The sequence below is a fragment of the Hemicordylus capensis genome, chromosome 1, assembly GCF_027244095.1.
Source record: "Hemicordylus capensis ecotype Gifberg chromosome 1, rHemCap1.1.pri, whole genome shotgun sequence".
Lineage (NCBI taxonomy): Eukaryota > Metazoa > Chordata > Lepidosauria > Squamata > Cordylidae > Hemicordylus > Hemicordylus capensis.
In genome coordinates this window covers 62,710,649-62,729,391 of record NC_069657.1, presented here as the reverse complement: position 1 = coordinate 62,729,391, position 18,743 = coordinate 62,710,649, and the positions used below count along the sequence as shown (strand labels likewise).

Genomic DNA, 18,743 nt, shown 5'->3' with positions numbered 1-18,743 from the left:
TAGCACCTCTGCACAGTTAGTAAGGACGTTGGCTGCTGTCTAAATTAATCGTTAACATCTTTCAATTACAAAGAGACAACTAATTACATAGCACAGATCTCAGACTTCTGAGAACAGAAGTAATGTAAAACAATGGGAGTGCACCAAACTGACTTACAGTAAGTGAGAATTATTGGGTTCTATTTCATAGTAGTAGTTCTAGAGCTTAAATAAAATAATAATAATTTCCCTAACTATACTACTTCATTTAACTGCAAAAATTATTTCCTTCAGGGATGTAAGGAAGCAGCACCTTTTAAAAATTATGATTATTGGAGTTAAACATTTCTAATGTCACCATCTTTAACAGCCTTTAAAAGAACTCTCAAGACGTATTTATTCAATCAAACCTTTGATTAGCTGTAAGCTGGTTTTACTGTTACTGTTTAAATTTTTTTTAATTTAATTTTTTAATTGCTTAGTTTAACTATGCTTTTATTATTTTATTTTTTCAGTAAAACTGTGAGACACTTGTTTTTGGCAGTATAGCAATGTAATATAATAAACCAAACAAAAAACAAAACATGATTGCACAAATATAATTAGTTGGAAATAATTAAATGGCAACTACTAGTTAAAATGGAATTAGATACTGCAAATAAAACAAAAGCAGAACTTCAGCTTAGAGTCTGGTGCAATGCACTGGTCCTGTTACCAGCTTTCCCCCACTCTAGTATTCTCCCAATTAACTTTACAGTAGATGTACTTGGGGGGTGGGTGGAGGGGAGGGGCAGGAGTCCTGAAGAGTAAGAGAGTGGATAAAAGTATAAACATTCACAGTGATCCACATCCTGTTAGAGGTTGTTGATTTTTACCCACAATAGGTAAAACAGCAGAGCATTAATGAATGAGCACACCGCTCCAGTTACAGAGTAGGTAGCAGAGGATGGTTTGGATATTGCAGCTATTTAAAGAAAACACATGGAGATCCTTCTATGACTAAACACTCAACATTTATTGGTTAAATACACTTAGACAGGAAAGACCTATATCTAATCTAAAGGACCACATAGTGGATAGGTAAGGAGAGAGAGAGAGATGTTTCCATCTGCTCTCTAGGAGGAAAGGAAGGATTGTGACTCAGCACAGGAAGTGCTGCAGTCAGTTCAGGGGTCATAGAGTAGGGACAGATAGGGAGACCCTGACTCACTGTCTCTACTCCCAATGCCCCTAGTGGTCATTAGGGCAGTTGGTGCAAAAGGTCGATGCACTGGAAGTTCATCTCCAACACATCCATCTTAGGAATGCTTTCTAACCTTAATCAAAATTAAGGTTAGGGTTAGGCATCAAAATATAAGCCCAGGAAAACGTATTGATTCACACATTTTTGAGAAGATCTAAGATCTCCTTTTCAGCAATTCCTCAATAACAATTGTCAATGTTTTATGTACTGTGAAAACTATTCCAAACTTTAAAATTAGCTTATGGTGAAGGGAACATGATGAAATGTTTTGATAGCTAAGCAACAATCAGCAGCCAACTGGGCTGGACAATTTTTCCTTTGCATGCAATCAGGCAGTGATTAATCATTAAATCAGAGAAACATTCAGATTCCCTGAGGGCTACCACATTTCGAGTAAAGATGCTCCTAAATGCCAAGGGTTGCTCAAAAGCATGTGCAAAACAAATTAGGCTGATTCCCCCCCCCCCCCAATAGTCTGATTAAGAACATAGTTCTCTTTATTACAGGAGTGCCCATTTCCCCTTCAGTTCCCAAACCATGAAATTCAAACTTTGAATACCAAAAAATTATGAACAGTGAAATGTGTCTTATGACATAAGAGATGCCACGGCTGTGTCATCAACTTGGCCATGCTCACAATTTAATAGTCCATCTACTGAGGGATGTTTGTAGCATGTTTAATTTGTCAAATGATTTTACAAAATCAGTTCTAAAATCTGTATTGCAGATGGCAAGTTAACGTCAACAAATGCCAATTAATTACATTAATTTAATTATATTTATACCTCATTTTCCAGCCAAAATTGGTTCCCAAAGCCACTAACAATTAAAAATCCATATGAAGAGACAAAATAAATAACTGGGTGTGTGAATGGTGGGGAAAGGAGATGGGGTAGTATTTCACTATTCCAGCTTATTTTTTTCTAGCATTTTGAGCTGCTGGTACTGTCGACCAATCAATCATCTTTATTATGGTCAAAGACCAGCACAGCTGGTACTGTCAGTTACTGGAGATGATGGTGGAGCGTCTTTGATGTTAGTCCTTCACTCTTACTCTCACCCAAGCAGCTCTTGGTGGCTGCTTGCCCCTATGATATCCCTGCAAGGGCTTCCCTCCAGAAATGTGCCTCAACATAAAACAAACCAGGCAGTATTGATTTCCAGCCTTCCTCAGGAGGGATCCAATGGGCCTGATTGACAAATTGTGGCTTATCTAAGGCCATGCAGCAAATCAATGGTTACACTGAGATGGTTTTTAAAATTCTACCCCCAAATCATCAGATGACAAGCCTCATCTCCCTTCCTAATTTAAGAAAAAAATATGGCTGTGCATGTGTGTCCATATTACGTTAGAAGTTACATTAGTAAATAATGTAAAATGTCAGGAACACTTTATTGAACAACTGTAAGTAATTTGAACAGTCTCAAAACAACCTCGAATTTTTTATTTCTTTTTAATGAAGAATATAGTAAAACTATTTTGCTTTGAAGGAAACTGAAATGAAAACAGTTGTATCATTTGAAACAGTAGCAACTTCACTTTGTTTTTCTGTTAACAGGAAATTCTGGATTTATTCTGGTTCCTGTTTAAACAGTCAGTTAACACTTGTTTAATTATCATTGGTGAGATTAGAAAACATTGTACAGAAAGTAAAGATTCTGACTACAGGAGGCAGACTCATAAAACAAGAAGCCATGCCCAGCTTCTGAAATAAAGATTATTTTCAGCATAGCACACCACTTTCTATCAGAATCCAAATCTCCAGCAGAGGCTCTGGAGAGGACTACAACAGAAACAAATTGGCCTCTTTCCTTTCTTTAGTTTCAAATTTCTTCTTTGTCTTGAGAAATCTAGGTGGTAGCCTCCATCTTGGAACCATGTCTCTCTCACATCTTAGCTTTCAGGGTCCAAAAGAGGTGCTATTCCTGAACACATAACAATTAGTTAAATCCAGTATCTCAAGGTTCAGTATCAAGGAATCATTGGCTTTAGCTTTGGTATTGTCCTTTTCTAGATTTTCATGACATCATCTTATTGTGCCTGTTTTGTACAGAGTTTCTTCAAAACTCCTGAAATGATCTAGTGCCTTTTAAATCATTTTATGTGTACTTTAGGGATAGATCGGCCTGAGATTCAAGATAATTTCAAAAATTATGTGCATAACTATCATAAACCCCCTTCATATGGTCACCTTAACTTTCTTCAGTCCTCCCAATGGTCTATGAATAGGGAAATGTCACCTTTTCATAGGCTACTGTATGCAAGATTATACTAGGACAAGAGAGAGAATGGAAATGAATCTTGAAAGACACTGTCCATATTATGCTATATTCCAACAAAACACTACATGAGGAAATGAGAACACATAATAAATGTGTTAGGGACTAAGTTAATATATTGAAAAGGTCCCACTTCAGATTGTTGCCATTAAACTGACAACTCCACAATACATACTAATGCTGTTCCCTGTTTTTTGCAGTTCTAAAAGGTATTTTATGTCCATGACCCTTAAGCATGAGAGAAGGCATACTAGATCTGTGGTGGATCTAGTAATCTGCCCTGGCTAGTGGGCACTGAGGCAACTCGAAAAAGCTAGTTACTTGATGCCATCAATCAGCCTGTCCTCATGCTTTCTGTAAATTCAGGGATGAGATTTAACAGGTTATTCAGTAGGGAAAAAAATGGAACAGAAAAATCACCCCATGCACAAAGAATGCAATGAATAATTATTGCAATTTGCTAGTCACAATACCAACCGTGCCATCACTTTCAGATCTTCCTAATATTGGCCCACATGTTGTACAGTGATAATGATCCACCTATGCTGCTGTGGGTTCATATCAAAGCTATGCAATACTTCAAATAGCATGCCCACACTTCGAAAGCACTAGTAAAAGCAGATACACATTGCTGACAGTCAAGTGATATGTTTTCAGTCTAATTAGTGCTTCTGGAGTGCAGATACACTAGTTGGTGTATTCCTGCTCTCGAGCAAACATGCAAGACTGCTGGTGTTTTGCTACAAGCTCATAGCCACTACTGCCTGCATTATGCTGAGCAACATGTGCACCACCTTTTTTTGTTTTCGTATCATTTTATAAGGGATTTGCTACTGCCAGTACCTTTAAAATAAATATATAATGCCCAATTGAGTGTTTTCCTGTTTTGAAAAGAACCAGAATAAACAACACTTGACAGTCAAATGGAGAGAATAGAACCCTAGATATGTACTACTAGAGCTTTTGCAAGCCTTTGTTGGTCCTAAATTACAGCTCAGGAGTCGTTTTCAATTATGCTGTGAAAGAAGTCTAGCATCATTTAGGCAACACATTTGCACCAGCTCTACTATTTTTCTTTAAAGACTTCAGTGGCCAATTCAATAAGTTTAGATCTAACAAATCTAACTGCAAGGCATTTACTGTAAACAACACAGACATCACAAACACTGCAAGAGCGACAGAAAGATTTTCATTATCTGAAGCAACAACACACACGCATGCACTCACACATTCTGCTGACATCAATAATGCCAGTACATAAACGAAGATGTTTTGGCATAGAAACACAGGGAATAAATGGAAGTGGCTATTGTTCAACAACAGCCATTCTAATTTAGCTCTTTTAGTAACACTTGCAAAATCAATGTTTGCTAAATGGAAAAGAACAAAATCAGTAGGGAAAGGAATTAAATTTTCAGGCTTCAAAAAATCAATATCTGGAAGTAGTAAGATACATACAGTATTCTTATGTAGTATTCTAAAGCACAACAGATTAAAATAGAAGAAGTGATTGTACAGCAAATATTTTCCCCAAGTAACACTTTTTAACATGTGGTATCATAGAATGCTGGGAAATCTGGCTCAAAGGCTCATCAGTTGTGTGGTTTATGTGGTTCAAGGTCAGGCAGTTTCATATCAGCCACCACGACTGTATCATCCCCCATATCCAGATTAATTCATGCAACTGTAGCAAGTGTTCAGGCAGGCGCACACACTTTAGATGAACTCTTTGGAATAATGAACCATCTGAGTCATTCATTCAAAGAAAGCATACTTACTTACCACCAACAATTTTAGACTGGCAATTGATAAATTCTGGCTTTTTGTCTGTAAGGTACCGCTGACAGGTGTGATGGAGAATTTGAAAGAATGTACATTTTTCGGAGGCTGTGCTTGCTACCCACTGGTCAAAAGCATTTTCAAATAGTAGGTCAAATTCTGGAGAATCCTAGAAAGAATAATATTAGAATAACTAGAGAAATAGTTTAATCTTTTGAAGCTACAGTTACTACAATAGATTCTCAAGAACGGCTACAAAGGGTGAGGTGAGAGGGCAAAATGCTGTCGGGGTTAAGATCAGTAGGTACGGCCCTGCTTCCCCCTCTGTATGTCCAGTAAGTGTGGTAGGGGGTGGGGATACAAATGAAGAGTGTCAAATGATGCACAAATATAGAGGTCTACAAAGGATGGGCAACTTCATTATCACTGAGCAGATGCGGGTACAAAGGGGGTATGGACACACGCATAGCACACAGTTGAAGGAGAAATATGGTGAAGTCTGGAATGACTTAGAAAGGAAATTTTTGGAGCAGTACTTAGGAATGTGAAGAATTGCAGCTGACACTTAAAGCATCCAATGCAATACTTGTGTAGCAAAATCAAATTCGTGATTTAGTGAATATATTTTGCAAAGTAAGAGCAAGAAAATGGCAAGGAGATATGATCAAAATCCTAACCATAGCTAATCAAGCATAAGAGAAAAATAAAACATAGCCAATGGTTCACACAATGGTACTATATACTCACCCGATGAGCGTCTATACCATTAGCCTGACGAAGCTGTTCAAGCATCCACTGTGACCTTCGCACAAAAGATGTAGAACCTTCAAACTGTTTGACTTTTGTAATAGATGCCTGTGCAGGTTTCTTGTTTGTCACTGTTTATATAAGACAAAGAAGACCGTGTATAAGCATACCAAAGGGCTTTATAGCTGTACATATGCTTAAAGAAATATCGCTTACAGAATTTACAGCTTCCCAGTTCAATACAGAATGACAAATATGGCTCAACGTACTCCCTGCTCTCTACTTCATTTCTGTAAGAGAACCAGAACAAAGTAGCAGCACATTTTAGGCAACTGCAAAGCAAAACAAACAGTGGTTGACATCTTACTACTGTGTCATTAAAATGACTGAAGGATGCAATGAGAGCCTGTGCACTGCTCCATTGCATTCTGAATCATTACAATTGTGCAAAAGTGCTAGAGCAGTAATACAAGTGGCCCTCGTTGTCTACGGTTTCATGTATCTGTGGTTGGGCAATATATAACCGAACTCGTTATCTGTGCTATGTGGCTTTGCATATCTACAGTTTTTTGCAGCACAGTTGTGCCCTTACATGGTTGCGCTCATGGGCTGAGAGCAGACTTTCAAGGAGGAAAATGGAGTACTTTGGTCTGCAGTTTTACAGGTTTTCTCTCTCTCCTTTTTTTGGTGCTTCTAAAAGCCTTTTTGCACTCCTAGATGCACTTCCAATCCGGTGATTCGCCAGGAGGCTTGCATACTTAGGATGGTGGCCCAGGCTTGGTTATTAATTGTTTACTTCTGGATGAAGCTCCATCTTCGGCCAGTAAGTCTTATACTCAGGTTCGTTTCAGCTGTTCCACAACCACCCTGGTGCCTAAAGATAACTGACAAACTCCTCCATATTGGACTAACCCCTGACTCTCTATTGGAATTGGGTTTAGTGAATGCAACGAAAATGGTTCACCAGAGACTGGAAGACATTGAGGCTATTCTCACGGCCATGCAAAATCAGGCTAAGGGAGCCTAGCCCAATTTTGCAGGACCGTGAGAACCACTGGGCTCGCAGCCGAGCCCGGTCTCACAAAAGCGGGTCACCCGCTTAAGCAACCCTCCTCTAAGCCCAGGTTAGTGCAGCGAGTGCGCCGCTAACCTGGGCTTTCTGATCAGCTGCAGCACTGCGGTAACTCATGAGTAGACCCCTTAAAATCAGCCTCCCGGCTTGTGGGTCTCTCCAGCATGCCCTATGCACTTGCACAGGGCATGCTGGAGTTTCCGGGAGCCACGCAGCCCCTGATCCCGCCAACTCCGTAACGGAGCAGGCAGTCGTGTGGGCGGCTGGTTCGGCCACCTGAAGCAGACTGACTGCTTGTCTGCGGGGAGAGTGGGCTTAGCCCGCTCTCCCTGCAAACCCCATCCAGGCTCTTCTCACCGATCGTGAGAAGAGCCTCACTGAATTGCAGAACAAGATGACTTGTTTGCCTGAGTTCTATAAACCCTTAAACACCAGGTTGGGTTTCTTCCTGCATCATATCTGTTTACCATTACTTTTAGCAAATTCCGTTGGGCCTTTTTGAGAGCCAGATTTAATGCTTTGCCATCAGCTTTGCTAGTTGGGAAATATCAACATCTACCCTTGGAGGCCTGGATGTGTCCTTGTGGCAGAATTGAAACCATCGCCCAAGTTTTACTAAATAGCAGGCTTTACCGGGCTATTAGACAGAGATTGATTTGTCTGCTATTGGTCAGACTGACAGGGCAACCTGAGAATGTTCTTGTTAAATCTCTCCAACACAGATCCATTTATTTCTTATACAGAAGCCAAATTTTGTTATGTAGCTACAAGAATGTGTAGCTCTCTGTCTAGTGTGAAGGGAGGCTCGGACTGTTTGAGGTATAGTTGTATTTTATTTCACTCTGTTTCATTATTGGTGTATGGTATATTTTGTTTATGTTTTGGTCAATGAACGTAAATATAATAAAGTAAAAGTAAAATCCATTTTTGATAGCCCTTTGGTATTCTAGGGCGCCATTGGGAGCCTTTAGGAGCCATTGCTCTTGTACGTTTGGAAACTTTGTGGAGCTCTTTCTGTGGAGCTTCTTGGAGCCATTTCTGTGGAGCTTCTGGCAACGTTGTGCTGCCCTCCTAAGATGCTAATTATCACTTTAATAAATTTAATATTAATTTTGATTACTGTAGTGTAATTAATTTAAAGAGCAATTTAATTTAATTTAATTTAATTTAAAGAGCAAATTTAAATTCAATTTAAATTAAAAAATGATTTTAAATATCCATTGAAAATTTATTCTTCTCTCACTCCTTGATTCTCACACACTCCTCTGTGTGTGTTTACTTGAATTGGATTTAATTTTGTGCTGCCTTTTTGGCCAAACTTCCAACCAATCAGGCCAAAGGGCTTGTGCTCCTAAGTGCTGGACTTGAACAGTGGGACGAAGAAATGTCATGATTAAGCATTACTGGAGAAGCTGGGGGGGGCATTGCTGGAGGAGCAATGGAGTGGGAGAGCTGAGGTGGCCAAGGTACAGTGCTGTGTTCCATCCTTATTTCTGCTTTTGTCCTATCTTTTCGGTGATTTTTCAGTCATTTTACTAGGCTCCGGAACCTACCCCCTGCCCCAATTCCCACTGACTTAAGACTTCATTATCCGGAATTTCATTACCCATGGTTGTAGGCCAGAACAGAATCCCTGTGAATAATGAGAGCCACCTGTATTCCAGAATGCTCTCCTAAGTTCTGAAAGTGTTCAGTGGAAACATGTCCCTGATTTAAGGGACATGATTTTGAATCCACAGGGTGCTTCAGGAGTGCAGGAGAGCACCAGTGAGTGCAGGAGAGCACAGGGATTCCCAGATGTTGTTGACTGCAACTCCCATATGCCCTTTGGGGACAGGAAGCCATTTTATCTATCCATCCATCCATCTATCCATCCATCCATCCCACTTTGGGAGAAAAGTGGTATATAAATATTTAAATATTCATTGTCGTAGCAGTAGTACTCAAAGTGGTAGCAGTGGTGGGATTGCTATCTCTCCCATTGGGAGAGGGTATAAGAGATGCATCATTATCCCTTACACCAGGCCTGCTCAAAACTTAGGCCCCCCAGCTGTTTTTGGACTACAACTCCCATAATTCTCAGCCACAGCAGCCAATAGCCAGGAATTATAGGAATTGTAGGCCAACATCTGCAGGAGGGCCGAAGTTGAGCAGGCCTGCCTTACACTTTGATACTGTACATATCAAAATATCAATATGAGAAGAAAATTCAAAATCTGGTAACAGCCATAATAAAGCAAAAGAATAGACAAGCTTTTCTATTTGGTACAGTTGTAGTGAGTGACACAAAGGGACACCTCAACAGTGGTGTCTTCTTCTGACTGACCCACAGGAATCTGGAGCAGCACAGATCCTAGGCTAGAATGTGGCCTCTTTTTAAACCCTCCCTTCCAACCTCTCAGCAAAGCAGAGAGGGATTCACCTGGGGGGTGGGCTTACTTCTGAGTAAACATGTATAGAATTGAGACAAAAGGACCCTCATGCTAGGAAGTTCCAAAGAAACTGCAGCAAGGAAATCCTAGAAACAATTCCCACTCAGCACTAACAAATGACTATGCTGCTGTAGACTGCCTTTGAACATGGATGTTCTACACGACAGGCAACCTCACTGTGAATATGGAGGCTTCATTTTCTCAGTATGATCAAGTGAAGTTTCCATATTCACAGGCTGTTTGACTCCAAGGTAGAACCTCCATGTTCAAGAGTAGTTCACACCAGAATGTTGGTTTCTTGGTGTTTGGTAGGAATGGTTTTTAGTGTCTGGTTGCTGAACTTCTTTGGAACTTCCTAGCATGGGGTCCTTAATCTACATGTTTACTCAGCCCCCAACCTACCCCAGTGAGTTCCTCTATGCTTTGCTGAGGAGTTGGAAAGAAGGATTAAATAAAGAGGCCATATTGTTGCCTAGGATCTCTGCTGGTCCTGATTCCTGTGGGTATTTAGTCAGAAGAAGATACCACCGTTGAGGTGTCCCTGTGTGTCACTCACTACAACTGTACCAAATTTGGTTCAAACAGCTTAAACAGTCCACATGTTAGCCCACTTGCTCCTCAAACATTTATACGTTTGCCATTTTGAATCGGGGTGGATGTCATCACAAACGATGTCACTGAAGTGTCCCTATGTGTGCCTACAACTGTTCCAAATTTGGTTCAAATCAGCTAGGTGGTTCACAAGTTAGCCCATTTGTGCCTGAAACATTCATACATCGCCATTTTGAATTAGGGTGGACGGCATCATCACAAACTAAGCCCTTGAGCTGCCCCTATGTGTCACTCACTATAACTGTACCAAATTTGATTCAAATAGGTTAGGCGGTCCACGAGTTAGCCCACTTGCGCCTCAAATGGTTACACATCTGCCTTCTTGAATTGGGGTAGATGACATTGTCACAAACTATGCTGTTGAGGTGTACCTACAACTGTACCCAGTTTGGTTCATATTGGTCCAGGCACTGCAAAGTTGATAGGGACACATGCACACGGAAACACAAACTCACAGAATGCCAAGTGATCTCATAAGCTTGTTTTCCTCAAGAAAAGTAGGCTAAAGAGAGTGTTCTTACACCACAGGAAATACTTAAAGTACATATTAAGAGTCCAGGATTTAGTTGAAGTAGTTGCATTTCTTTTGAAATGAAAAGCATTTTCAATGAAGAAACTTTGCTTTTATCACCTGATACCAAGGGTGTATTCAGGCAACTGTAGGGGGGGGAAATTCACAGATTTTCTTTTACAACCTTTCTATTCATGTAGGGAGTATTTCTAAAGAATATTTAAATGACATCTTCAGAAAGGAGTCTGAACATCTTTTTAAAAGTCTTAAATAATACTACATAGTACATATAAATAGGTTTAAGAGCTCACAACTTTATGAATATATAATGAACACATGCTGCAATTTCTTCAAATTAATTCTTGCCTCATGTGGCATTTTATTTTACAGTTACTAGAAGATTCAATTCATCTTGGATTTGAAGTCCATGCATACGAGTAACCGCTGCAAATTCCTTACAATTATTTTCTTCAATGTGGAGGAACACACCTTTACATGGCAAAACTATTACCTCTAATGGAGCCATTATTTGGCTGGTTCGGGTGATAGCTTACCAGTCCACATGATTAGAAAAGGGATTCGCCAAGCACACCTGTCGTGATGTCTTCTGCTGATGATCTGTCTCCCTCTTAACTCTTCCTCTATATCTTTTGGAAGGTGTGTAAACAGCCCCCCCCCATGCAATAAAAGGATGTGTTAGGAGAGCATTGGGATGTCTTCAGAAGATGTCATGATTGGCACTCTCTTTGCACATCCCCTTTTAATTGCTTGGAGTGGCATAATCTGAAACAGTCCTTAGTAAAGACCCATTTGTTACACTACCCTTTGAGAAACAAATGAACCATTTGAATAATTTGGGGGCATATGTTCTCAATTTCATGCAAGGTTCATTGAGCTGAAAGATCTTCTGGAACCTATGAAGCAACTGCCATTTTGGATTGGTACTTATCTAATATACAACAGCATTACGTTGTTACATTAGCATGGATGGAGTTATCCACCAACATTAGAATCAGGTTGAGGTGGAAAATGTTCTCTTTCTTATTGGAAAGGGATATTGTTTGGTGAGAGAATCATGACAATAAATGAAGGACTGGAAGGAAAGAGGTATGCCATTTTTGAGAACTGACTGGTTTGTGGGGAGAACACACTTTGTCAATAAAATGGTGTGTTCATGTCCTGAGGAGTGAGGGGAGACTTCACTACAGGTAGACAACCATTAAAGAAAGACTAAAATGAAGGAATCTGCAGTAGAAAGAAGAGACTAGGGGTCAGGAATGGGTGCGTATCTGAGGGGGGGACTTAACTTTGCAATCCTGGGTGCAATTCCCAAGGGTCTCAAGAGGAAGGTTTTACATACAAGGATTACCTAGATCTTAGGTTACTTAGATCAAGAAGTGACAACTTGGAGCCATTATTTGCTTTTCAGCCAGGTCAGGAGTGTTGAATACTGCATTCTAGATGGATTAACTTCTGGGAGTGTATATGGGAAGCAACCACAGAAGTTTTAATTGTAGCCATGGAAAGACCTTGACTAGCTAGCTGCTGGCTGAACATAAGCTGCCAAGGGGGAATCACAAGATTCAGACAACTTACCTTCTTGATACATTACTTGTACCAATTTGGGCTTGCTTGGGTATCTGCAATTGAAATCTGAGAACAATAGCAGGCCTGTGCAAATTTGGAAAAACAGATTTTATTTGAAATTTCCCATATTCAGAAAAAATTGGTTTAAAAAATCTATCTATCTATAAATAAATTGGATTGGTAGAGTCAGAATTAATTATGAAATACCAGTAGACATGAAGCCTGTTACATTAACGGGCGCTAGAGGAGTTGTGTTGAAATGTTTGCAAGAACAGTCTTTCTTCAAGGGCAAGGGACGTGGACCTTCTTGTGCCATGCGGTGCGTGCAGCGGGCCCCGCAGCCTCAGCTAGAGGACGGTTCTAGAAGGCCGCAAGGGGCCAGGCAGCAACGGGGGCGATTGTGGCTGGGGCCAGGTGCACGCGGCCAGCTAGGCCGTGAGCGGGGTTTTTTTTTTACTCCCCCCAGCACTCACGGCAGAAGTGTAAGAATTGCGTAAGGTGGGAGGGGGACCATTCGCGGTTAGGCCACGTCCAAAGAGAAGGGAGACGGAAAGTTTTACCAAGGGTCTCTAAGCCCCGCCGCCGAAACGCTCGCCCTCGCCGCAGGTGTAGCCTCCGCCCTCCCTGGTCTCCCTGACTCCGCTCTCCCCTACTTGCCGGTCCACGTGGCCGCAGATCGTTGCTCCCGGCAACGATCCTTCCTCCTGCCAAGCTGAGGCGGCCAGGACCCCATTGGCCCGCTTCCTTCTCCTATTGGCCGGCCCCTGTCATGTGGAGGGGGAGGCAAGTCGGCGCCCCTGCCTGCCTCACGTGACGGGGCACCCCTACCCCCTCCAACGCACCACGCATGCGCAGAACACCTGCAAGAGACACGGATGCAGGTACCTTAGGGTTTTATTATATAGGATTGAAGTTAATTTCAGAAATACTTTGGAATTTTGGAATTATACCATAGGATTTTTCCCATAGAGGTGAATGGGGGGGGGCAGGGGGGTCACCAAAAGTCATTGGTTGGTACAAGAGTCTTGATACTTGTCACATGTGGGGAAGTGGGTCAGGGGCCCCTGTAGTGAATTTGAAGACAATTGGTCAATCATTTGATTTTTGGTGAATTTTAAAAAATAAAACATGGCTTAAACATAGGTTCATCATCCTCAATGACTCTAAATGTAAGCATTGTGATATAACTGGTTTATAGGCTAAGGTGGCAGTTGCTTAAATCCTAAATTTATCCTACTGTGTAATGCTGCTTATATATATATTATCTTTCTTGTTTAATGCAGGGCTATCATTGTTATAAGATGGTGATACTTACGTCCCTGGATATCCAGATATTTTTCCAATTCAAGCAGCAGCTAGATAGGCAGGGTGATCTGGCTTACTATGGTTTGCTTTCAAGTGTTGCATTTCAAAATAGCACACAAAATGCTTCTTTGCATGCAATTCAATTTTAAATTATATTCTATAAAATGTAAAATTAAAATGCTGAAAGAATGCCAATAACACACTGAAGTAACATCCAAAGCTTTAAGTCAGCCAGTTTTTAAAACACACACTCAAAATCTCAAGTCTCTTATTCTTTGATCAAAGTATGCTAATCAAAGCAATTTAAATGCAGGTCAGTAATAAGGCACTGAGTAATCACCATATTACTGCTTCAGCATCAATCAAAGAAGAGGGATTAGGTCTATATTAATTATTTGGTAGAACAAAAAAAGTTTATGTATATTAGAAGCTTGCTACAGATCAGTTTCTGATTATGAAAATAAATGTCTTTGCTGTCGTAGCTAAGCAGGAACTGAAGATTACAACTTCACTGGAAGTTTTGTTCCTTTGATATGGTATCTGATTACTCTGTTCTATGAAACATATACCAATCTTAGACAGATGTATTGCTTTCTATTTACTAAGGATAAATTTATACAAAACTATATTATATGCCATCTATTTCTGGTAGTTAGATGCTGAGCAGTTTATCACCTAATCTCTATATTTGAGATTATATTTTTATGGAATTAATCAGGGAATCAGAAAGCACTATTAAGGCTGGACTCATTAACGGGGATGAGCAACATGGATAAGACATGTCTGACAGGCACAGAGCCATTTATATTTTAGGGCAGTAAGTGAGCACATAACTGCTTGAGGTGTACAATGTCTTCCTGTCATAAAAGCAAGACATTTTAATTGGTTTTAAGACAGGGTTAGGTCTTACCAATATCAAATTAATTGGTTTTATTTTATCACAAAACGGAAACATTTAATTAAAAAACACCTTTAGCCTGTTGGGGCTTTCATGAAGTCAGAATTCAGTGTGGTTTTGACACTTTTGTGGAGGGTAACTTCTGCATTGGAGATTGCTGTGAAATGTAACACAGGCTCATAGGAACATAGGAAACTGCCATATACTGAGTCAGACCATTGGTCTATCTAGCTCAGTATTGTCTTCACAGACTGGCAGCGGCTTCTCCAAGGTTGCAGGCAGGAATCTCTCTCAGCCCTATCTTGGAGAAGCCAGGGAGGGAACTTGAAACCTTCTGCTCTTCCCAGAGGGGCTTCATCCCGAGGGGAATATCTTGCAGTGCTCACACATCAAGTCTCCCATTCAGATGCAACCAGGGCAGACTCTGCTTAGCTATGGGGACAAGTCATGCTTGCTATCACAAGACCAGCTCTCCTCTCAGGTTCGACAGGACTAAATCAAGTTTTTTTAATTTATTTATTTGATTTTTATACTGTCCTTCCAAAAATGACTCAGGGTGGTTTACACAGAGAAATAATACATAAATAAGATGTCTCCCTGTCGCCAAAGGGCTCACAATCTAAAAACTTTAGGAGAAAACCAAAAGGAGGGTGGTCACCTCCAAGCACCAGGTTTCCTGCTGGGTGCTTTTTTTTTTAGAAGGGAGAAGAATAAATTCTTAGTTACAAACTAGGGATCGTGTTCACAGCAGTAATCATATAACAGTCCACTACTTTGAACATCTCATCACTGTTATATCTCAGATTGAGCCCCAGATGGAATCACCACAAGAAAAGTAAGTAAGTGGGGGCCCACCAAAATGCTGTAGTGCATCTCCAGCACCTAATAAAAGTACTCTTGCTCAGGGAACACAGGGAAGAAAAGGTTCAGCAGGAGGAAAAGGAAGAGCAGGGGTTTGTGTGGAAAAGATTCGGAGAGTAATGGTGCTTCTTCCCTCCTCCTCCTTGAACATGGGGAGGAGAGGATTTTTAACAGCAGGCACATATCAGCGGGCCAGCTGGGACTGCCTCAGGTCCAGCAGCAGGTAGCTGCTAGAGCACTGAATCACTAATGTTTCTGGAATCTATGAAGTGCTGACAAATAAGAGGTTGGAAGCAACTCAAGTTTTCCTTCTTAGTAAGGGTCTTCCATCCACAAAATGAGGCCAAAATACAATGCTTGTCAAATGTCACCAACCTAATTAACTTATTAATCCTATGTTTCCTTCAGTCTTTATTAAGTACAAGGGTAGCTAGACATCTTGCTTCATAACATTACTCTGGTGGTCCTCTGAAACTGAACCACCCAAAAAAGGAAAGGCCACCATTAATTTCCTACAACTTGCTGGGAAGGCTTGCTTGGGATGTATAAGCAACAAAGACCTAGCTGAGATGCAACGAAAGCAATGGTACCTGAGGAAAATCTGCAGGACCCAGAGGAAATTTTTGGTTCTGACTACAGTCCAAGAAATGACATCAGAATTTAAAAGTATGCAAGATAAGATAATCAGTGAGGCTATTCTCACGACCTGCAGAAACCAGGCTAAGGGAGCCCAGCCCAGTTTCTGCAGGTCGTGTGCTACAACAGTCGTGTGCTCTTACCCTTACTTCCTGGCAGCAAGCCCACTAATTGCCCCCCCCCTTAAATTAGGTTAACTGAGTGTGTGCTCCACTAACCCCGTTTTTCTGATTGTGTGTTGCCATGCCATGGCTCCGCACTGCGGCTCAGGAGGAGCCCCTCAATGGAGACTCAACAACAAGCCTCCCCGCATTGGGGGGGGCTCCCCAGAATGCCCTGCACACTTGTGCAGGGGCCCCCGATCCCCACCACCCCAACTGGGTCCGTGACAGAGCCTGTGATCCTGTGGGTGGCCTATCCAGCGGTGTGTAGAGCCTGCTTGTGTGGAGCACCTCACTGATGGATTGGTGGTAGGGGAGTAAAAGGAATCAGCATCATATCACATGCATGAGTCATAGCAATTCTCTGTAGAGAATGCAGTATCATACAATGTCTTGCATTTTGTCTGAGGTGGGATTCATGGACACTTAGAGATCATCCACACAATCAAAAACCGTGTTCTGCCTGGGTTTGGGAGCTGTGTGTGCTCCCAATTCTTGGTTGTGTGGAAGCAAAAACAGGGTAGAAGTGATTGTGTGAAAGCAAGGTAGGAGGAAAAGCTAACCAGGTTTCCTCTTACCCTTACTTCCATATAACCAAAGATTTGGAGCACACGGCTCCCAAACCCAGATCAAACACAGTTTTTGATTGTGTGAATAACTTCTTAGAATTTTCTCCTCCAGTAAGAGAATAATTAGATTTCAACAGCCCCTGAACATAGCTGACTTAATAACCAAGGTACATTTTGTGCAAGCCAATGAGGTGATTCTCACGCGCAGCAACGGGAGCTGTGCTGCTCCCGGTGGTGGCTCAACGGCAAGCCTGCCTAAATACCCTGCCCCTTCAACAAGGTTGATGGAGCAAGCGCTCCGTTAACCCCATTTTTTTGGTCGTGTGACAGATACACTTGGGGAGAGGGGATCCCAGGAATGCATTTCACACTCGCTTGGTGCATTGCTGGGGCTCCGGGGGCGGTTCGCAGTGTGGTGGTGTTTCTCTTTGCCCGACCACCGGAGCTGCTGGGCAAGCTGTGGCCGGGTGCAGGAGTGCCAGAGCCAAGCCTCCGCTTGTCTGGGTGGGCAATCTGCCCGTCCGAGAAGGGGTGAGTGCTTGTCTGCGGAGAGAGAGGGTCAAGCCTGCTCTCGCCCCAGAACCTCTTTTGGCTCTATACACCGATTGTGTGTACAGCCTTAACATTTCTCAACAGCTATCACAGAACTGTTTTCAACAAAACATAACAGGATAATCAATCATCACAAAAGAATGAAAGCAGAAATTAAGCATTATTATTTGTCAGGAATCTGCTTGCACTTAATGTATCTCTGGAAAAAAAACACCTGGAAAGCTGCATAATTTGCCAAGAACAACATGCTTGTGAAAGCAAATATGAGAACTGGAAAAATGAGTTACAGAGTGAGGAATGGATAACAAACATTGCTTCTTTTTCAACCTATTAGCAGAATATTTTTAAATAAAAGGCAGGGAGAAGTGAGAAGCCTCCATTCTTTCTTTTTTAAAATCTTCTAATTCCAAAGATTTAAAAAGTGGTTAACAGAAACTGTTTCACCAGGAAATCCCAAATCCCTAGCTCTGAAAACACCCACTAAATCTTGACTGGTTGCCTCAGTACAATTCAGCTCGAGAAGTGGACCTGCTCTGCTTTCTCACTTACCTTGTGATGTGGCGAGTGTTCTGTAATGGGCAAGTTCCTCCAATGAAGACTAACTTTAAAAAACAAACAAACAAAAACTAAAAACAAACAAACCCCAAACCCTGCAACCTCCAAAAAAACCTCTAACAAAATCTGGGACTAGTTTTCATCTTTCTTCAAACACTTCTGGGTGCATTTTTAAAACTTTGACAATATATTGTCAAAGTTAGAAATGCATTCTCCTTTTTGAAGTCAACATTACAGCCATGCTCTAAAGCACTATTTTAGACACTTCTAAAAGCTTGAGCATGCCCAGTGGAATGTTCAATTTTTCCCCTTTTGAATGGCATATGTCCATGCTATATGACAAACTACTTAAATGTTCCTTTGTTTCAGAAGAGGTTTGTTTTGAGGCATGGGTGGGGAAGGTATAAAAAGATACACAATAATACACAATTAAAAAGATCCTGTAAGGCTTATGGAGCTAGCTAGTCACAGGCCCATGCTCAGAAGTTCAAATAAAAAGATTGTTTAAGATTAGCAGCCAGCAGTCAAACTTTAAAATCCTTTTGCTAATCAGAAATCTTTTGACAAATGGCTTGATTGCTTCTCTGGAAAAGCCTTCTATGTATTTATAAACAGCTGAAGGCATCAAAATGTGAACCAATGCAACAAATTAAGTGTTTGATATCTTAGAGCTGCTATAAAAAGGAAATGATTACTTCAATTGTTTAAATTTTAGCCAAATGACTTTTCACTTTAACTGTGAAATCAGGAAAACCTCCCTACAGTGCTTCAGGCATTTCGCCTTTTGTTTTCTTTACTGGAAATGAAAAATCAAGATTGCTTTGTCTACAGGGAAAGTTGAATGCAGACATTACTACAGCCACCACACTAATTGGCAGCTATGGGATAAAGAGATTTTACATTAATTAATGCAAGGTATGCAAAGCAAGATTTAAGGTAGGTTCTACTATTTCTAGGCTGTTAT

General features: G+C 41.1%; 1 protein-coding gene across 8 annotated transcripts in view; it reads right to left on the bottom strand.

Annotated features, from left to right (window-relative positions):
* The window catches only part of STXBP6 (syntaxin binding protein 6), a 171,610-nt gene that overhangs the window by 25,104 nt on the left and 127,763 nt on the right, over positions 1-18,743 (bottom strand). For 6 of the 8 annotated variants that reach the window (XM_053283706.1, XM_053283704.1, XM_053283707.1 and 3 more), the window contains 2 exons: positions 6,029-6,159; positions 5,285-5,450 (listed from right to left, as the gene is read on the bottom strand). The exons of 1 other annotated variant lie outside the window; for it this stretch is intronic. In XM_053283706.1, the coding sequence (XP_053139681.1) occupies positions 5,285-5,450; positions 6,029-6,159 (297 nt within the window). Of the gene's footprint in view, positions 1-5,284; positions 5,451-6,028; positions 6,160-6,244; positions 6,319-18,743 lie in introns of all 8 variants that reach the window. One more of the 8 variants, XM_053283710.1, reaches the window with a different exon arrangement.